Source organism: Syngnathus typhle, linkage group LG16 (assembly GCF_033458585.1).
Source record: "Syngnathus typhle isolate RoL2023-S1 ecotype Sweden linkage group LG16, RoL_Styp_1.0, whole genome shotgun sequence".
Taxonomy (NCBI): Eukaryota; Metazoa; Chordata; class Actinopteri; order Syngnathiformes; family Syngnathidae; genus Syngnathus; species Syngnathus typhle.
Genome location: NC_083753.1, coordinates 11,327,768 through 11,350,053, shown reverse-complemented (window position 1 = coordinate 11,350,053; position 22,286 = coordinate 11,327,768). Strand labels below are relative to the sequence as shown.

The 22,286-nt window shown below is 41.7% G+C and overlaps 2 protein-coding genes across 2 annotated transcripts in view; one reads left to right on the top strand and one right to left on the bottom strand.

Annotated features, from left to right (window-relative positions):
- Positions 1–2,172, bottom strand: part of LOC133169233 (formin-like) — a 31,140-nt gene extending 28,968 nt beyond the window's left edge. The window contains exon 1 of the mRNA XM_061301234.1: positions 753–2,172. Within this exon, the coding sequence (XP_061157218.1) occupies positions 753–2,172 (1,420 nt within the window). The remainder of the gene's footprint in view (positions 1–752) is intronic.
- Positions 2,173–4,759: 2,587 nt separating this feature from the next.
- Positions 4,760–22,286, top strand: part of LOC133169623 (ryanodine receptor 3-like) — a 55,195-nt gene continuing 37,668 nt past the window's right edge. The window contains 14 exon segments of the mRNA XM_061301965.1: positions 4,760–5,018; positions 11,745–11,864; positions 12,804–12,908; positions 16,785–16,859; positions 17,138–17,216; positions 17,595–17,707; positions 18,378–18,477; positions 18,561–18,654; positions 19,566–19,640; positions 19,911–20,100; positions 20,138–20,302; positions 20,552–20,673; positions 20,995–21,001; positions 21,093–21,248. Of these exon segments, the coding sequence (XP_061157949.1) occupies positions 4,971–5,018; positions 11,745–11,864; positions 12,804–12,908; positions 16,785–16,859; positions 17,138–17,216; positions 17,595–17,707; positions 18,378–18,477; positions 18,561–18,654; positions 19,566–19,640; positions 19,911–20,100; positions 20,138–20,302; positions 20,552–20,673; positions 20,995–21,001; positions 21,093–21,248 (1,449 nt within the window). The 5' untranslated portion in view covers positions 4,760–4,970.

The window sequence follows — 22,286 nt, the reverse complement described above, 5'->3', positions numbered from 1 at the left end:
GCCAGGAACGTACGGGGTAATCTGATTAGGAAACTGCCGGCCATACGCCAGACAATAAATATGAAAAGTATTAAATTGGAGGATTAAGAGAGAGAGCGAGAGAGAGAGAGACATTGATTGCAGATTAGTATGCTAAATTAAGTGAAAGTACAATTATAGCCTTGATCTAGTATGCTAGCTGTAATGTTTAAAAAAATAAATACATGGTGAATATCGACCCCTTCAGAACATTTTAAGTCAATTTTATTTATCTCCTGTCTCCACTAAATCGTTCAATTTGCAAAAAAAACGGACATTCTAATTCCTTTTCATACCTGCTGGTGACCCCGTGTCAGTTCCCTCTTAGTTTTTTGCAGAGGATAGGGGTTGTGAGGGTGGCAGCAAATTGGCAATGCTTCAGTTAACACAGTGCTCATGAGAACCATGGTCGGGTGGAGGTTTGCTTCGAGTTTGAGCCTTTGATCAGAGAGACTAATCTCCAACTTGGTTGCAGTGCTTAGAGAGTTAAAAAGGGATCATCTACCAAATTATTCTCAGAGCCCGCTCGGTCTTTGTATAACTCTGCTGGGTAGCTTTTAATTTGTATCGGATGTCACGCGTTATTGTCGATACATGAAAACAGGCCTCTGATGTATCCTGGACTATTTGAGATCAAAATGAATTATGGACAAAAGCTGGAGGGACAAAATAAAAAGTTTAAATGTCAACATTAACATCAAGATTTCATGAAGGAGGTTTTCAAAATTGCTCACCCGTGGTTGTGGAGTTGCCAGAAGAATTCCACTTTCCGGAGTTGCTTGGCCGTCTACTGAGATTCAAATCCAGATGCACGACGGTTCGCCTGTTGCCATTCTTGTCAGTGACCTCGGCGAAGAATTTGGGCTCGTCCGTGTTGCTGGAGCTGTCTCGATCATTGTCTGAGAGTGGCACTCTGCGATGGTTGAGCTTCGGGCTTGGGGACATACTCAGGAGACCGTTGGAGGTAGCAGGTGAAGATGGGCTCTTAGTGTGAGGTTTAGCTAAGGGTGGGAGTTCATGAATATGGGAAAGAGGCAACCGTAGCCCCTCAGCAAGCTTCCCTTGACTGACCCTAACATGAATATTTCTCTTTGATTCTCTCGATTCTCCATTTGAGCTGGTTCCTGGATACGAATCAGAAGACCCTGACCCATTCGGGCTTGTACGACGTTGCACATTCCCCTCCAAATCCTGGACTTTAACGACCACCCGGGCCCCCTTTTCCCTCCGGTTGCTTTCACCGTGCAGCTGCTGGGTGGACTTGACTGTCGTGCTCTCCGTCGGGAACTTCTTGACAGGTCGAAGGTTGCTGCCACTTTCCCTTCGGGTCAGGCCTACCATCAGGCTGCAGGAGGCTGATTGAAAACCCTGTTCGTTGTCATACTCTGAGAAGTCATTGGAGAAATCCACATCTGAGTCAAATGTCCTGTTGTCCTCCATAAAGTCCCAGCCATCCCGGTTGAAGGGTTCTTCCATGGGCAGGAGAGGATTACTGACTACATTGATAAAAGAACTTGGAGATTCTTGGACAGATGATGGTGTATCTGCAATCTCCTCCATTGTAGAGACTTTGGTTAGACTTTTCCGAGCAGGACGATGAAAGGATGGAGTTCCATTTGAAGTGTCTGTCTTCATCTGACTGTGTGGGGAACACTTTGCAGAATTTTTCCCTCCCTTCATCTTTATCTTTCTGCTCTTTGTTGCTGTTTGCTCAAGAGAACTTAAGTTGCTGTTGCCGACAACCTCACCTCCTGGGTCAACCTCCGGCCCCTCGACGTAATCCCGCATTTTCCCGTCCTGGTTACCCATTTTGATTTTGTTGGCACAATCCCTGCATAGGGATAAGAGGTCGGCCAACAACTGGTGGTGCTCTGCAGGCCGCAAGCAGAGCTCTGCAACCGCAGCCTTTTTTGCCCGCTGGTAGCTGAGGGGTTTGCCCGAGGAGTTGGAAGACTGGCCTCTTTGTTTGGACACAGCGAGATCCTCCTTTCCACAGTCATGGTCATTACGGGTCCAGGCTGAAGGAGGGGTGAGGCTTTTGTACTTGAAACTCGGGACGGGATGCTTCGGGAAATAAAGGCTGATGTTGCTGAGCTCACGGATGGGCACATACAGAAGCAAAACTGTATGTGTTCCCTCCATGACGGGTGACATGGTGGTCACCAAAAATCTCTCAGCAGGTGGTCTACCTGCAGATGGATATGACTGCTCATCCTATGGACCATCTTGATGCTGTTACAAAGCACAAAATATATGAAACACGCATCAAGAGACGACATTTACACTATTACATCATTTGCTGCACATTATTATTATATTTTTTTAAATTGTAGACAATGACATTGACTGAAGTTCAAAGTCAACCCGACTTGGTAAATAGTAAAACAACAAATCCCACCATTTGACGTGTTAGTAAGACAAGAAAGCTGAAACATTAATGATGAGATGGCACAGTCAGTAAATGTTTCATGATATGCAGTCCCTATTTAGTCGCGTTTGCCTTCTTTCCTCATTTTCTGAGAAACCACGCACGTTTAATTTTTTAGATTTTTATTCCAATCAGCTATGGACAACTTTTAACACTTGGAAATTGTCTCTACTGTTTACATCTTAATCCCATGGGGTTGATGTCACCAACACAACGATAGCATCATTTGACTGGCATTTGTGACGCTGCTCACAAAATGACAAAAATAAATTATGAGATATTGCGCAATTTTTAATGCAAAATTCACTACAGAACACTAGATGTCTTATCAGATTTACATTGCTTCAGTTTGCAGGACTGTCTTACGGTGGAAAAGGAAAGTGCGCAATATGCAAGTGCGCCTGCAGTATATTAAATCGGGACACTTCGCCTCGTTAAAACAAAACATATATACTTACCCAATTCACTGGCAAGATATAATTTTTGGTCATGTCTGTGATGCAGCTTGCAGCCAGCCAGAAGGACTTACCGCTGATTTACTGGGGTCTTCCTCCACGATTGACAAGAGTCTGATCCAATAGATGGAATCTGCACTGCCCAACTGTGATGTTATTGGGTCATTTTCAATGAGACCTGCTTCTAAACATTTTGAGCCAGTGCGGCTGCAGCACGCAGGTGGGCCAAGGTCGCTATCGGTAGTTCACAACAATGTATTCAGGGTTTTTTTTTTTTTTTGGTGGAAGCTTTCGGTGTTCCTTAGAATTTGACGTGTGCTGTACACGTTGCAAAAGCACGCAGATTATTTTTCTCTTTTCCCCCATGTTTTTCCCCGCAGCCCTAAAGCTAAACAGTGCCACCCAGTGGGCAATCATGGTGTTGAACCTAGGTCCCATTTGGATTCATTATATTAAGTCACTGTTTTTTATGGTTGATTTGGTCGTAGTTTTTATTCTTGTATAGCATCAGAGTACATGAGGTACACAAGAGTAAGGTATTGATATTCACTTAGAAATCAGAAATGAGCAGCTTACGAAAAAAGGATATACAGTTGCATAGCTATATTAGAAATAAAAGGAATATTACACAATTTGTAATACATTTCAGCAGTTGAATTCAAAAGGTGTAACTCGTGGATTCAATAGATTCAGAAGGAAATATTTTTCTTATTTTTTAATTTTAAATATATCTTCCAGCAAACAAAAACTTAGAAAAACGTAAAATATATCTCCATGTCAAGCAATTAAAAATTGGCATAATCAAAATTATTTGAAATACAGAAATTAGGTAAGAATGGGCCTTCTGAAAAGTATTTTCATACATGCATTCATCTGTATAATATACTGTGTGCTTCACTTTTAAAATTTAGCAGAAATAAACTTTCCAACATTGTAATTAATTTCGACCACCTATATAGCAGACGCTGTACATCTTGAGATGACACGCATAACCTATATCAGGGAACACTCATTTGTCATTGACTCTCCTTTAGCTGTTGCCAAAAGTGCTTTTCACTAATGAGATCATTTCAAATGGCATCGATATAGCTATCTTGGCTATTAAGAAGTAACCACATCAAATTCTTAAAAGCGAAAAATTCTTTGGTCAGTGATTAAATGTTGTGTTTTTTGGGGCGTGGGGGGCAGACTTGGTCAAGTAATAATGAAAAGAAGATTTTTCCGAAAGCAGGATAAGATTTTTATTTTTTCAAGATTCTTTAATAGGAACATCTGCATGCACATTGCAATGAAAAACAATCTTAGTGAAGAATATTAATCATCAATTGTATTGCAATTGCCTAGCAGGTAACGCCATCATTATATCTGTACGTTCATACAGTCACTGACAGTTTAAGGCCGCCAGAGGGTAGCATTGTATTAAATTCAATGAGCGCATAAATACAGTTATTGCACACAACACTGAGTGACTGATGCGTACTATAATTCCTCAAATCCCAAACGTGGGAATTTCCAGGAACTAAAATGACTTTCTTAAATTTCTGCAGGTTTTAGGGTCGTTTCAAATCTTTTTTTGTTTTGTTTACTATCATGCATCCTTGGCTTGGGACCCATCTGTGTCCAAACATTGTTTAGACGTGTTGATCGTCTGAGCTCGTAAATTGAAGCGAATGAGATAACGTGCACGCTTGCACGGTCTATTTTGCAAGGTCATGAATAAACAACACTGATTGTTATTATCACTGTTTGAATATGTCTTAGTATGGACACGTTCTGAGAGCTGACGTCGCAGATGTGTGTATTTTCTTCTCCTTGTTTCCACGCCACGGCGTCCACCGTCGCCCCAGTCAGCATCAGCATCATCATCAGCATCCTATCTGTACACTCTCCTCCTTCCTCCTCCTCCTTCCTTTCCTTCCACACCCTCCTCCTCCCCCGGGGCCACCGGTGAAGGAGGCTTGTGCACCGGGGTTTGGCTGGCAGTCTCGCCGCTGTATGACCGTGGATTAACTGCATGCTCACGTCGACCAGGAAGAGGAGCCAGCGCTTGAGCGGGCTCACTTGCAGCCATGGCTGAAGGTGGAGAAGGAGAGGATGAAATTCAGTTCCTCAGAACTGTGAGTACACGTTTCCTGATGCTCTGCAGACTTCTCTTTGTCGTAAATGTTATTCTCATCTCATGCAAAGGAGGTTGTTTTGTAAATCAAGTGGGATTTTTTTTTTTTAATTTCCGCCAGAACATAAATAACCTGATGAGCCTTGTGCACATCTTGACGACGGTGATAATACTCGCGCTTTATTGTTTGAGCAGATTCCATAGTGTGCTATGCAAATGCACTATGCAGTCTTAGGAGGAAGTTGACAACAAGTCCATCAAGCTCATTGTGCTGCATCTCAAATCTTTCTCAATATTGTAACAGTGACTTTTATCTGTCAATAAATTATTTATAGAATAACTTACCAGTCAAAAAGCCTCATAAGAAGTCTTGTGCATGCTTTGTGCTACATACAGTAAGCTCACAATTACAGTTGTTCTTCCATGAGTAGTCACAAAGATTCCCCTTTGTAACGATAATTATACGCAGTTATGATTGACACTGTCAGATACATATTAATTTACATTGATTAGAATAGACAGTACATCATCAAGACAGTTAGATAGTCGATAATAGTTGGTTTACAGTACTTATTAAAGGGATTAACAGATTTATAGTCAATTTCATTAGAACGAAAGCGGCTTTTAATAATTCACAAGCTACCTAAGAGGTGAAATATTACAAACAATTCTCAGTATGAGATGCAAAACATTGCTAGAACAACAACTATACAGGCGTATTGTTCATTAATATTAACAGTTATGTTTATAATGGCACACATTTTTCTTCTGGGTCCTTTAGGATTGTGTACCTAATATTATGACCAGTGAATGAATGTATTTAAATGTAATAGCCTGGCAGTGAGAGCAGACAGTTGCTCCAGGCTTGGTCTGTGCAGCAAGCAAAGGTCTACGCAGCTAAGCGTAGCAAGATTTATTCAAATGTTCATTGTTCTTCCTGATCGTAGCCATCCAGCATGATTAGAACAGACAAGGTGCGATGTGATACGCGGTGTAGGCTGCCTTGGTAGAAGTTTCAAGAAACAATACTGCCGGTTTAATATAGCACAGCCTTTTGGCACCAACCACGTACGCAAGTGATGGAGTCTTGAATGTGTAGCCGCTGCACTTCCTTTCCCCAAGAACAGCAGTGATCTTTTAAAACGTTCTTTTCTCTCGCTCACTGTCGTCAGATACCTCCTGCTCGTTTGTCCTCACAGCCACTCAACCTTTTAACCGCAGTGCATAGAGGTCACCAAATCCGCCCGCCTCCCTCTCCTAAATGGAACTGACATTCTACCCCATTCTGACATTCTTTTTTTCTGGGAAAGAATGAAAATAGCATAATTTCATCATAACACTTTTTTCCCCTTAGGCTATCCTATTTTTGGATTTGGTACTTTTAGGTCAGTGAATGAGCTTGATGTGTGTGGTGAATGCAAATGTGGGAAAAATTGTGGTGCAGTCAGGCTGCACCAGACGTGCTTCAGCAGAAATTATTCATCAGTCCAAGCACTGCATGGACGAACACACAAACACATTTATGTAGCATAGGTGATCAATTCACAGCTCGTTCTTGCAGAAATGAATGCTCAACATGTATCCATGTATAGAAAAAGATGCATTTAAGTCACTACTTTGGCTCGCCCATATGTCCCTTGCTGGCATCCAAATGTCATCCATTATTGGAGTCAAAGCGCTTGATAAAGCAGTTTGCAAACTGCTTCTTCTTTTCCAACAACACCAAGTAATTTCCCTGGAGTGGGAGCAGAAATTACCCCTGCCGGACTGCTGCCTATAAACCCAACTCTGTGGGAGGAGAGGAAAAGAATTGAGGCAATACCTGAAGTTGAGTCGGTTGTGGATAATTTGGCCTTGACAGGAAGAGGAGCAGTCTTGATTGGAGACTTTACTTCCTCCGAATGGTTCCACAAGCCACCAAACTTGTATACACCCTGTTTGAAATTGGAAATGCCTCAAGATGCACTAACAGTGGCTTCATAATGAGCCAGGAATAATATGAATAGAACATCAGCTTCTGGTCACATGAATCAGACTGCTCATTATCCCACGAGTAGTTCTCTAAATGAATTGGTAGCTCACTGTGTGTCGTGTCATTAGAGTGGACGCAGTAGGGTGCAAAAGGAGGGATTCGCTAAGGTATGCCGTGTGTTGATAATTAAGCGCAACCTCACTGTTGCAGGGATCCCTGCGTATATATTTTAGGGACTTATTATCAGTCTGAGTGGGCGTAGTGACTTTGAAAAGACCAGACTGCAAGGAAAAAAGTAGGGAATATTATGTACTAGATGCACCAGCAAAAAAAAAAAAAAAAAAATGAAGATAACAGAGCAGTTTCCATTGTCACCCAATTTTCAATCCACGACAGTGTACCCCCCCCCCCTCCACAAATCTACCTCTACCTGTTGTCTGCATGCTAACATGAGCAATGCACTGCATTTATATTGCGAGGATAAAACACCTCACCAGTATTTATTGCCGCATGATGAATATAAACCATTCCCCCAAAGTGTATTTCTCTCCATTTTATATTCATTCATGGTGTCACTGTTATAATGTCAGATTCCTCATGTTTATTTGCAATATCAATTGTATGTATACAAATGTATTGCCACTAAATGGAGCTGCTGCCGTCTGAGGGTGCTGACGATGTTATCTAATGATTGAAATCGCGACGTGTCAGATCCTGCCAGAGCGCTGCTCGTATATGAAGCTGCAAGCGGGCTCGGAGTTAAGCAGCGGTGTTCTGCAGTAGCTCAGTAAAGGAAGCTTCTCTCTATGGAAGACACTCTTACTGTATATTTTGCGTGTCTAGGTTATACGAGTCATCTAAATTATATTTATTTTATGTTAAATTTAATTGTTTAAATCAGTTTCTTAATGCATTGAGGAAGAAGAGCCTGTTTCGTCCTCGCTCTTAAGAGGTAGCGCAAGCTGTGCAAGCGACGGCCGTGTTACCACATTGTCAGTGTGTCACATAATTCATTAAAAGTCTTTCCTTTGGCTGCGCTTGTGAATCATTCGCCGAGACCACTTGCATGACTATCAGCCTATAACGGGGTCCAATGTTTTTTCTTCCCACTGTGCCCCGACGGAGTAAGCCATTTAGAGAAGTGTTAACTGCAGCAATCTGGTGCTGTTTTGCCCTCCCTCGTAGGAGAAGGTGACATTTCCTCTGAGGCTCGAGGCAAATCCCGAAAGAAAACATTTCTCTATCTTAATGCTTCAGGGAAGGTTTTTGTTACTGAAGGTTGTTTTGGAATTGATTTAACTAGAAGTTTTATAGGTCGTGACAACCCTACTTGTGATGTCACATGCAAAAACAAAACAACCTCCCTGTCTTTCTCCCCTGCAGGAAGATTTTTTTTTTTCGGATATTGGCGTTAAGGTAGCTTTGTCTGCACATAAGATTCATTCCTGTGTAACAACTGCAAAGTGACACAAAGGCTCTCTTCAGAACTGATGAGAAATGCCTGGTTTTTTTCCCCCCACTGTCTCCCATTCTCCACTTTGTTGCAAAGACTCTCAGCTGCGCTTTAGAGTCGACACGTGACCTTCTCACCTGCGTACCATCACAGTCCCTAAAGTAAACAGAACTTGACACAACAGTGTCTCTGTATATACTAAGACTCTCTTTCCTGAGAATGTTCACAGAGTTTGTTTTGAAAAGTTACTGACCCAGCTAAAATCAGCAATAGTCATTTGTTGACCTATCAAAAAAAGGTCTTCAACCATGCCAGAGTCAAGAGAAAAGAAAAACAGAAAACAAAACAATTGCTGCAAGCGGTTAGTGTTATTTTGCTAGAAAACCAAAGTACCACAATTTGCTTTGTGTACAGAGTGTAACAAACGCGCTGTTCGTGCTACACCCCCATTAGCCCTCCAAGAAGCTTCTTCACCTAAAAATACATGCTTCACAAAGAGCCCCGATTCCCTCGTCAAACGAGGACGAGGAGCAGTGCATTGTTTGTTCCTCCTTCCCCCAACTACAAACCCAATTTAAAACGCTGCCACAAACCACTAATGCTGTCACGTAGCACTATTATTTCGGCATCTTATTGCACAAATGTTTATTCCTTTATTTTTGCTAAACAAAAATACACAGCCCACTAATGGTCCTTTGAAAAGTCCACATTGCATGTGACAGGGAAAAAAAGGAAGCTTGTCGGGGTGAAACCACTGCACAGTTGTATTTGGTACTCCAGCTGTAACATTTTGTCAAGTACAAAGTGTTGACATCTGAGTCAGCCTATGTACACTGTTGGCTGGCAGCGGGCCCCTTTGTGAGAGCCACAACATTGGAGTCACATTAGCACCCCGATGCGAGAGTCCTAATTGATTTTAAAGAATGCTGTCGTACTTTGCCAGCACGTGTGTTGGATACAAGGAGGGGGAGTCAAGCTCTGGTTAGCCTGTAACTCTTAGAGAGCCCCTGTCCAGTGATTGGCTAAATGCATTAGTGGAGAGAAGACCTTCAATAAGCCCTACAGTCACTAAGCAAAAAAGCTCCGCCAATGTTGTCGTTTCCTCATGCATCCAAGGAGCGTGATTGGTCAAAAGTAGGAAAATACCATGATGGGAGTGCTCATTGACATGCTTTTGTGCTACACACACAGGTCTCAGCGGTATAAATGGATTTTATAGTGTTCATGCAGTTTGCACACAATGGAGACGACAGGATTAGAGATTAACGCATAACAAAGGAATACGGAAGTGTGTGTAAAGGGGGGAATATCATAAGGGAGTCAAATTCAATCTCAAGGTGCCCTTGGAGACTCAACTCAAGCCTAACATTCTTTTAGGGTAATTGAATTATTCTCTCTGATGTCATTACAAAGCTGTGAGTCTTCAAATAACGTTTATATCAGTGATCTTGGATTTTATTTTTGAGTTTGGAGAGAAATTTTCAGTCCCTTTAATATAACAAGATGAAATTTAATGGCACTGGGGAGCCAGTCTTTTTTTTTGTGGTGAATATTGGGGTATCAATATTATTGCAAATTTACCATGTTCTAATTATCTAATGAAAGAAAAAAAAAAGTGGCAAATAAGCACCATTATCTAATTAATTGTAATAATTTATATACCGATATATATGTATATATGCCCATATATAGATGTAATGTATATTAACCCCCATATTAACCTCAGATTATGAAGCGAACATGCTAATGACTGAAACAAACATATCATGGAAATTAACCAGGTTAGTTAGCCATTGTCCTAATGCAATTATATTAATAGCACAATTAACTATGAGCTCAGTCTTCCACTGTACTGACCCGTATGAGCACCAACTAAAAGAAAGTGTGTCATGCACATCAAGGCCCCGAGGCTTATCATTTCGATTTTCATGCAGCTCTTTAAAACGAACGAGTGAGTAGCAAAATGTGTGTGCATGCATCACATGAAGCAGCTTTCATCAGCCTATACTGTAACATACCGTCAATGTCTATGTATAATGCTACTTTATTACCACCGCATTCTGCTCTCAGCACATTTCTCACATTAAATAATGCAGCTGGCCATTGTACAACAACCCCCCCCCTTCCTCGTCCCGTGACGCCACGTATCAGCAGATTTCTGCTGAGTCTGCTATCACAAAGAGTAACTAGTATGAGTTCAGTTCATCGTGTTTAAGCAACAGTAGCACTGGATGCTTGTTTTCAGCATTTATTTTTCTTCCAGAGGGGGAAAAAAAGCAGAAGTAGCTTCTGGTAAAAGTGGATAATTGAACTGATATGCAATCAAGCTGGCAGCAAGTGCTTAGCAACAGTGGAAGAAAACTTCACTGCAGTGAGGCATCTGCATGAATGTTGTATGACATCCTTTTTAGCATTACAGAAATTTGCATGCTAACAATTTTTTTTAAAAAAGGTTGTAGAAGCAATAGAAATGGTGTGCTGTTATCATTTTTTTTTTTTTTTTACAAAATGTTCTATGTTAGTTCAGGCCAAAATACATGTATTCATTTAGGCAAGCTATTACTTTTCTTTCAAATTCTGGAATATTCCAATCAATTGCTTCAAACCCATTTGCAGCATACAAGCAGTGTAAATAGCCTTAAAGAGATTGGGCGGGCTCAAAGGGATCAGCCATGGATGTGTTTGATCATTACATTTAGAAAGGAAAACCTCCCAATTAGCCAGTCGGGAGAGAAAAAAACAACTATGCGTGTGTGTGTGTGTGTGTTAAGCTTTAACGCTGTGTGGTGTGCTTCAATTTTATATTTGCAGCATAGCATGCTATGCTGGAGGAATATAAAATGATTGCTCATAGGAAAATGTATTTGGCATTCAGGGTGTTGCTCAATAATTCGTTGACCTCACAAATGGTCTGGATGGTGGATATTATACGTAGAATATAACATGTTACACATTATTTTGTTTTCTAGAAACCCTGCCATGGTTTGTTTTCACACTGCCAAATTGTGCGACTGTGGTAGAAATTCTGAACTGCTGCCAAACCAGTTACAGAGACTTGGCCACATGTTGACTATTTTATGGAGAAATCCAAAGAGTTCATAGGTTTATTCCCTTTAAAACTGCATATAAATTTGGTATAATCGGTCACAAATGATCTGCCTGTTTGCAATCACTATTGCACTGCCAGTGCAACGGCGAAGTGACCACCTGACAGTCCCAAGGCATCTGGCCAAAGGATTTGAGGGTGTCCGTGTGCTCTGCACGAGTGCGCACCCAGATTGAAGTCTGTTTTGTCTTGACAGGATGATGAAGTGGTGCTCCAGTGCGTGGCTTGCATCCAGAAGGAGAATCGAAAGTTTTGCTTGGCAGCTGAGGGGCTGGGCAACCGGCTGTGTTACCTGGAACCAACGTCCGAGGCAAAGGTAAGCTACCTTCTATCCAACCAATCCAAGAAATAGTACCAGCTACCATTTCAATGACCTATGTTGCCCTCAACCATGTCTCACAATGAGCATTTGTGTTAATTGGGGAGTGGTAATGAACTCTCTTCCCATATCGAGTGGTAATTAAACCCATTTGATTGATGCTTTTCCCTTATGGCGCTCTATCTTCTTCATTGGCATCCTGTTCAACTGCAAACAACCCATAGCAGATAAAGATTCTCTGAAAGAGTGAGCTGATCTGGTAATGAGGCAACAAAACAGTGTGTATGTGATTTACATAGTAACCAATCAATTGGCTTGTTGATTGTGATTAACCAACTGCAGGTTAATCCTGACAGTGTCTTTGTATTAACACCATCAGAAAATATCAAAACAGTTCTTCCCTGCTATCTTCATTGAAGCTAAAGAGAGGAAAGGAATCTTAACCCTTTTTGTTGTTATAAATAAATGATATAGCCAAGGCATCACCCAGCAATGCTACGTATTTGCCCCAACGATTGGTGGTGAGCTAACCATCAAGTCACAAAAGCTGCTTAGTGTGTATCCTGACACTCATCATCCACTCCAGCTCCACTGGACCTTCATTTTACCACCATGCTCTATAGGGCAGTTCAACAATGCTCGGAGGGGCAAAGGTCTGCTGGTAATCATCCGCAGAGATAGAGGTGGGCGGAGCTATATTGCTTCCATCTGTCTATTTAGTTCAATTTACTGTCACAGGGTGTTCTAATCCAGCTTTGTTGTTACTTACTTTTTAAATTACTTATGAATCGACTTACTTCCGTTTCTTTGCATGGGCTAATTGCGTTTGTCGATTGTAATTTGAGATTTGCATTAAATTGTTCAATCTCATCCAAAAAACAATTAGGGCAAAGTGTGCTAATTACTAACCCGAGTTGCTCTGTTGTGTTGATGCAGTACGTCCCTCCAGACCTATGCATCTGTACCTTCGTGCTGGAACAGTCCCTCTCAGTCCGGGCCCTCCAAGAGATGCTGGCTAAAAGTGGACAGAACAATGAAGCGGTGAGCTGTGATACACACACACATCACATTGAAACTGTAACATAAATTATGTTGCAGACTCATATATTGCATACAGCAAGCGGTGTTGGTACATATTTGGAAATTATGCTAATTTGCAGTATCTGCAGTCAGCATAGTTTAAATTTACAGATTAATAGCCTAAATAAAGCCACTGCAGTGATCAGGGCACCCTGGTTGCCAAGAGGTCCTGGTCTGCATGAATATTAATGTGGAGGAAGGACACGCAGTAGTGCAATTTAGCCTCACAGTTTTCTTTGGGAGAAACAAACTTTGCACAAAAAGATCATTATCAAGCGACTTCGAGAATAATGAGACCAGCTGCAGGTTAGGGAAACTTTAAATCAATACAAGGGGAATTTATCAGCATTTGCCTCTATTTTTTCCTCAATATTAATGTTTCCGGTTTCATTCATGTCGATTTATTCCATGGTTGTGTTTTATTTTCTAAGTAAACGCGGCCCGGGTCGATGGGTATGCTCACCTCGCATACCATTTGAATTTCCGTCTTTATTGCACGATGCAGCGAAAGTTTTTAATAGGAACTGTGGTTGATGTGGATTACTGGTGGTAAACGTATAGAATTTACTACTCTCTGAATAGAGAAAGGCAAATAAATGAGCTCCCTTCCATTATGTTAGTGTCAGAGCATTTTGTCCGAAGGGCATTCTGTTGGTGGTTCATCGCCGTATCGTTTCTTTCATATAATTCTTGTCAGATAAGCTTACATTTATCACCGTATCTTCTTTTAGTACCGTATTTTCCGCACTATAAGGCGCACCGGATTATAAGGCGCACCTTCAATGAATGGCCCATTTTAAAACTTTGTCCATATATAAGATACATTTGACCCGCGACCCAGACTTTGGACACGCCTGCTGTAGTGGCTCAATATTGGTCCATATATAAGGCGCACCTGATTATAAGGCGCACTGTCGGCTTTTGAGAACATTTTAGGTTTTTAGGTGCGCTTTATAGTGCGGAAAAAAACGGTAATTGTGACTGGGATGAAGCACAAATCTGCAATGATTGAGCAAAAAAAAAAAATCTCCATCACTTCGAGTCCTCAGCTTTTTAGCCTGTTCACTTTAATGTCACGTGTCTAATGATGTCGAGAAGTCCAATAAATCCTCAGCTGTTAGCGGATTCATACCCATTGCCTTGACGTTGGAGATAAATGGAGGTATCAGGGCTGCAGCTTTTGCCGCTGTAAAGGACTGCCTGTGAGAAGATGAGACCATTGGTTCCGCCACTCCTGGCAGGGAATTATGGGAAAAGGCCGCTATGGGAAAAGGGAGCTCAAAATATTAAACACTGAGGTAATGCTCAATTACACATATTTTCATGAGTTCAACGATGGCCCTATTACACCGGGCCTTTTTAAATCCAATAAACTCATGAGACCACTCAATGAGACATTTTTCATTTGGGAAATTAGTGTTTGATCTAGATCAGGAAGTTCTTCTACATTTAAAGAAAATAAACTCAAAGCTGAAAGTTAATATGAATTTGGCTGTCGCATCTCCACGCACATCGGGGAGCACAAGGCCATTGTGACCCCAGTAAAGCCCCTCTGGCAGTTTATTTTATATTTTCTCAGGCTCCCTATATATCACTCAAGCCCTCCTTTAGCCCAGTGAGAGGAAAAAAAATATGGAGCCATCCCTGGATGGACTATGGCTTCTAACAAATGCAAGTTACATCACCCATGTCGGAAAGTAACTGAAGATGGTCTGATTTCTGTAAAATGGAGGTGCCACTGTAGACTTGGTTCAGGCTGAGAGTTAGCAGAGCTTGTAATACTGCACTGTTTCCAGGATGAAGATAAAATGACTATTTTCTAAACCTTTCACTAGTTTCAAATATCCCAGACAATTTTTAGGGTTCTTGAATCTGTTATGGTGTATATTTTCCCACCCGCCCATATTTGTTATCAATATCGTCTGCCTCTTACTCATTCTTTGCCTTAGCTGAAATGTCACTGAATGAAGCACCATTAAAGGAGAGCTGGAGGTTGAATACGTCAAGTCCAAGGCGCGGAAATCAATAAGGTTTGGAACAGATGGGCTTATCAATAGACGCTGGCTGAAGTAAATTGCATCTTAGCTTTTTCTGGCCGAGAGACACAGGGGACACATCGCGATAACACACCACGTGCATGCCAACCTCACAGAGCTTGATATCCATCAGCAGACTAAGATCAGTCCATCAAAGAGACAGCACTGCCCTGATGACATCAAATGTGAGCCTCCATTTGTGGCTCCTTCCAGAGCACAACAATGCAAACGTTTGGCTAATATTGCAAACAGCAGCACCTTGAAGTCATGCCGTTGGATTTGATACGTCACTGACAGCTACATGATATGCACCATCCACCTCTTATCCATTTCGATTGAAACACTTTACCTTTATAGTTCAATTAGCTACGGATGCTGCATTTTCTCATTGTAGCAATTGCGGCAGCAGCTCCTAAGTGTTTTTGAGTCTCGATCACTCGCACTGTGCTCCCTCCATATAGATGACTGCCTCACAGTGGTATAGGGGTGGGAGACTTTAGTTTATTGGTCTTGGTGATTGCAGCTGGCTGTGTCTCACTGCATTAAACTCGGTATACCTCAAAAAGCTGCACACAAATGCTGGAAGCCACTGCTGCAGTCAGCAGCAAATTACTGGCTGGCTGTGGTGGTGGGAGTCAGTGGAGCTACATATATACAAAGAACAGAATAAGGGAGATGGTGAAAGAGTGAATGATTTCAAGAATCGTTTTCATGATTTACATCTGTCAGCGGGAGGTTTGCTGCATTTTAATTTTCACGCCTACTTTGAGGATTTGGCAGACCGTGCGACACAGTCTGACAGTGTTTTCTATTACATGCCCCTCGCATACCTGACTGGGTGGGAGAAAATAGCCTTGATTTTAGACCAGCTGAAACCAGGTTTAAGTTGTGGCGCAGGTATGCATATATACCGTATTTTCCGGACTATAAGACGCACCTAAAAACCTAAAATTTTCTCAAACGCCGACAGTGCACCTTATAGTCCAGTGCGCCTTATATATGGACCAAATTCCTAAATTTAAACTGGCCCGAAGCATTGTGTCATGAAATCAATCATAAGTGGCCTGCCGAAGACTATGAATCATGAATCAAAAAGACTATGGATCATTAGTTTGTGATTATAAAATAATTTGTTGTGTCTGAAGTTGAAATAAAAAAGATAAAATGGAGAATGGTTTGATTTGTATTAAAAATCTGACATGATGCATTAATGGTGCGCCTTATAGTCAGGTGCGCCTTATATTAGGACAAAGTTTTAAAATGGGCCATTCATTGAAGGTGTGCCTTATAGTCCGGTGCGCCTTATAGTCCGGAAAATACGGTACATAATATACTAGTATCACATGGGCACTTTTATTGTGACAGACATTTATTCCTTTTAAAACATACTTTGTACCAACCACACTCACAAGAAAGTCTTAGAATAATGAAACTCTTGTCTTACCTTAATGCTTCCTAGAGGCTGATAAGAAAGGTGAGTATAATAAAGGCGTTTCCAGCTAAAGAAAAGCAGCATCAAAATTTCTCCACCTTTAGAGATATTATTTGTTCCCTTCCTGCATCTTAAATCACACAAGTGTGTCCACTTGTCCAATTCCTTGCTTTCCACATTCCTCTTGTTGGATTGCTGGAAAGATGACCCAGTATCCTTGCACATATCTTAGAAGGAGACGACCCCTTCCTTAAGATATGGGTTCCCAGCATGAGGCCGTCTGTGCAGAGGTTCTCGCAAAGGTCATATATTGTAGCTTCAGTTGACATGTAATTTACGTCATGATGGATGTGTGAATTATATCCTCAGGCAGCGCAGAGTGGTGGCCACAAGACTCTGCTGTACGGACATGCCATCCTCCTACGACACTCGTTCAGTTCCATGGTAAGAATATATAAGACATTAATCTGAATTATAGCGGGAGACGAACGTGGTATAAGACAAGACAATAGTTTTTTTTTTTTTTTAGATAAAAAATGTCTTTGCGCCAAGACCTGTTAACAATACAAAATGGTTATCTAAATTGCACGTTTTGATTCATTATGAAAACCTGAGTTCTTAAAATTTGGGTAGGCTCCCCATTGCTCCTAACACAATTTCGACATTGTCATGGAATTTTTCCAAGTAATTTAAATGTGTGTTTCCGTGTGTGTTGACCACAGTACCTGGCTTGTTTGAAGACATCAAGGTCACAAACCGATAAATTATCATTTGATGTCGGCCTACAGGAAGATTCAACAGGTAAAAAAAAAAAAAAAAGGAAAAGCATGAGTTTGTTTTAATCCTCCACAGATTCGCTCTCTCTCACTCTCTCTCAGAAACTCCTCTTCCTCTATCTCTTGGTTGTTCTTGAGCAAATATCTCCGTGTGCCTTTTTATCATCACTGTTAATATTCCCGGCAGACATATGTGGACAGAAAATGGATTTCTTTTGTCAGAGCTGATTAAATCTCTCCAACACATTTTCAAGTTTGACCTCTAATATTCAAAGTTTTTTTTTTTTTTTTCAAAGCCCATGTTAATAGTGTTGTTTCTCAATTCATGACATGTGGGTGCCAACTGTGGGGTGTTTTTTCGTAATATACTATACCATGTATGTAAATGTGTGTATCAATGTAGGTGAGGCTTGTTGGTGGACAATCCACCCGGCCTCCAAGCAGAGATCAGAAGGAGAGAAGGTGCGCATAGGTGATGACCTCATCCTTGTCAGCGTGTCCTCTGAGCGCTATCTTGTAAGTTATGTTCACTTCACAATGATTTTTCCTAATGCTCACACGTGCCCTTTGTGTGTGTTCTGAGAACGCTTCCTTATAGTGATAAAAGATCAAATTCCTTCACTGCGAAATTTTTGCAAAATGATCATGTTGCTGTCATCGCTTCTTAAATAGAGGTCACAGCCTGCTCTGTTATCACCCTTGTCACAACCTCATCACCCCCTTCAACACGGCTTTGTTCCATATCACACCAAATTCTTCTCGCTGATCTTTGAATGACGACTTGAAACCATTAGAGCAAAATCTCTATGGCGACAGCATGCCCGTGGCGGCAGGGGCGTGGCCTTCAATATGTGAGAATGCCTTGTCATCATTAATGTCAATCTAGCAATCTGTGCTCGCTGTCACCCATGCCATGCATTTGTGGGGACATGTAAGCACCTAAGGGCAGAGTACTCTGAGGAGAAAGTTCAGGACACAGCTGCCACTCAACCTGTTTGCTGGAATAAACTCTGCAGACAACATTAGGTACATCTGCAAGATCTAATTCAATACAAGAGATGTGTCATAAATTTTGCCTTTGGTGAGCATACTGTGTAAATATTGGACCTGACTGAGCTTTGAAACCACTAATTTATCTACTGTACATGATGAGATTAAACACGCTGTGCAATCTTGTGTCCTACAGCATTTATCAATCTCTAATGGCAACATCCAGGTGGACGCATCCTTCATGCAGACGTTGTGGAACGTCCATCCCATCTGTTCTGGCAGCAACATAGAGGAAGGTAGACAGCTGGGCCAACACCCGTTCTCACACGTTGTGGCAATGAAAGAGGACATTAAAGGTCACTATATTTCTCTCCTATAGGCTATCTGTTGGGTGGTCATGTGATGCGGCTGTTTCATGGGCATGATGAGGTGGTGACCATCCCGGGGTCAGACCAGAGTGAAGAGCAGCAAAGGTACACTAAATGGCTTAATTTCTTGTTGTCTGACATAATTTGCAGATCATGCAGCCATGATCCCTCTAGGGGAAATTCAAACTTACACCCTGCTGTATATTTTGTTAGACACCACACGGAGAAGCAGATAGAACACATACTAAGGCTGCCTTGTTATTTTTATTGCCAGTGCTATCTGCCTGCTGCTGGCACAGATGAGTCCGACATTATGGGATGAAAAATATGGCACATGGGAGTTGGAAGTGGGTCAAAGTCAGTCTTGGTCCAGGACTGATCTCAACTTGATCAAACACCTTTTTAATATAATATAAAACAAAATAAAATAATATAATATGATATACTATAATATAATATTCGTAAAATATATAAAATATGATATATATGTATAGAATATATATGCTATCAACTTCTTCAAAGTCTTCCAATACCAACACATTGGATAATATTTTTTTTGTGTATCGTATGAATCTTCCTCCAAGGCACACATTCACTCAGACATGCGCGCACCGAGTCTATTTTTAGATCAGTGCATGGCAATTGTGAGAGGCAGGATTCAATAGTAATTTCCATTTTTGGCTTCCCCTCCTTTTGTGCCCTTGAAATTGCACTAAAAGAGCACGCCTCATACATTCCTCTCCAAGATGTCACTTGGAGTGATGAGCCAAGTCTTTGGTGCTATTCACTGATAAAAGGACGTTGCTGCACCTTATCGGAGGACGCATGTGCCTGTCTTTGAACGCACCGGTCGGAGAGTCAGGCTTTATTATTTGTGCTAAACACCCTTCTTTGATTATCAGTGTGAGAGATGAAAGCGAATGGATGCTTTTGTCTCACATAGGATGGATGACCTTGACTCTAAAGTGGTGTCTGGAGTTTTAAAGCACCAACAAATGTTTCTTTTGTGTTGACAGGATAGTCAATTATGAGATAGGTAAAGCTGGTGCGAAGGCCAGATCCTTATGGAGGTTGGAGCCACTCCGGATCAGGTGGGTTGAGAACCGTTTGCATCTTCACTGCTCTATTTTTTACCTCAATCCCGTCTTTCCTCATTCATGAATTTTCCATCCTCTGTGTCTGATTAAACAGCATAATGAGTCAAATGTTTTCATCTATTTGCTATTTTTTCCACCAAATCACGCAACATTTGATAATTAACAGCCAGCAGTAATACTTCAATCAACTAATTTGTGGCTATTAGACTGTCAGGGTTTGAAGAATGCAAATTAGCCACGTTCTTGTGACATCTTTTATTTTAGCTGGAGTGGGAGCCACATCCGCTGGGGTCAGCCCTTCCGGTTGCGACACCTGACTACTGGTCACTACCTAGCCCTGACCGAGGACAGGGGCTTGGTGCTGCAGGACCGAGAGAGGTCCGACACAATCTCAACTGCCTTCTGCTTCAGAGCATCTAAGGCAAGGCCACACGAACATGTCTTTGCTCTACGAGTTGGCGCTTTCAATTTCTCTCTCCTCCCATATCCAGGAGAAGCTTGAGCAGAGTCCAAAACGGGACATTGAGGGGATGGGTGTAGCAGAGATTAAATATGGAGACTCGCTCAGCTTCATTATGCACGTGGCTACGGGGCTGTGGCTCTCCTACCAGGCACCTGACGTCAAATCTGCACGTTTGGGTCCTCTCAAGAGACGAGTGAGTAAAAGCGCACACCATTTTGTCTCCAGCTTAGAAGGCAAAGCAGACAGATGCAAAGCTAATGAATAAGTGAGTGAGAGTCAGTCGAGGAGATGATTATCGGCAGATAATGAGTTGAATAAAATGTCTATTAGATTGTAGCTCACTGTTGATCAAATTGAAACCTTCCCATCATTTAGGGATCGTAGAAACATGAATAAATTATGACGTACGATATCTCCCGTTCATTTCTCCCTCTGTCTGAAGGCATGTCTACATTCCGAAGGTCACATGGATGACGGCTTGACACTGCAGCGCTGTCAACATGAGGAATCTCGAGCCGCCCGGATCATCCGCAACACCACTCTCCTCTTTAACAGATTCATCAGGTATGCCAAGGTGCTTCAACTTCAAATTAATTTGTACCCATAATGCAAATCATCCCAGTGACGGAAGTTCGCTCCGTGCTCTGACGTAACATTCCAGATGGTAAAAATATTTAAATGGGCAACGTGGCAAATTACTACCTTTATTGGTCATCAAGCCATCCATCTTGTGTTCCATGTGTGGAATTGGAGGCGCTCATGGTGGGAACATGTGAGAGTGTGTCAGCCGGAGGCGGTGACACACACACAATGCTCCAATGCTCACGACAGGAGTTATTTTTAGACAGCCAATGGAAATCATCATCGCAGCCTACCGTCGTTTAGAGGGCATGTTAATCAGTGGAAGTATTTTGCCTACACGTGATCCCGATTCTGCACGTCTGTGTCTCCTTGTCAGGGATCTGGATTGTTTGGGTTTGAAGAACAAGACACTTGTGGCACTTCCAATTGAAGAGGTGCTCCAAACCCTCAACGACCTCATCACCTACTTCCTGCTCCCTGATGCTGAGCTGGAGCATGAAGAGAGGCAGATCAAGCTACGGTCCCTCAAAAACAGGCAGAATCTTTTCAAACAGGAAGTGAGTTTTAGTCCACCAGGAAATATTTGACTTACGGGGGTTCACTGGTCGTTAGCAAATTGCAAAGAACATGTTTAGTGAATTTCAATAACATCCTGCCTGACTGGAGGCAGTGCTTTAGAAGTCGTCAGCAGCTCGAGTACAGTGTGAGGTTGGCATGAATGCACTGAGGCATTGTGCTTCGCCTCCAGCACCCAAATTGCTGTCATCAATTACCAAATGTCAACTGCGTGCTGACTGAGGGAGGACAATAATAAGTATCCAGATGCTTTTTAACGCTGACAAACTGCAACAACCCAAAAAACTCGCATCAAGAATTCTAAATGATTAAAAATGTAAAGATTCGGGGGCATTTTTCATCACCTTATTTACCTGTTGAAATAATCTTTGATCCACCCTTTTTACTTTACACTCACAAGGTCAATTTGTCACTCTAGACAGCTGACTCCGGATATTTTTCTCACCATTATAAATCATCAGCATTTTTCCATTTGGTGCGTTTAGCATAGCTGATCACTGGAGATACTTTCGAAGCAGCATAAATCACTGTGACAACAGCACAGAAGGGGACAGAGTCAAGACATTGGGGAATTGCCTCTGTAATAGCAACACTATCTTATTTGGTGTGAATGTACATAAACACTTGATACAAGGCAATAACGGGCACCACAGATTCCAAGGTATCGTATTTTCCCGACTATAAGGCGCACCTAAAAACCTACAATTTTCTCAAAAGCCGACAGTGCGCCTTATAGTCCGGTGCGCCTTATATATGGACCAAATTCCTGAATTTAAACAGGCCCGAAGCATTGTGTCATGAAATCAATCATTAGTGGCCCGCTGAAGACTATGAATCATGAATCAAAAAGACTATGGATCATTATTTTGTGATTATAAAGTAATTTGTTGCGTCTGAAGTTGAAATAAAAAAGATAAAATGGAGAATGATTTGATTTGGATTAAAAATCTGACATGATGCATTAATGGTGCGCCTTATAGTCTGGTGCGCCTTATATAAGGACAACGTTTTAAAATGGG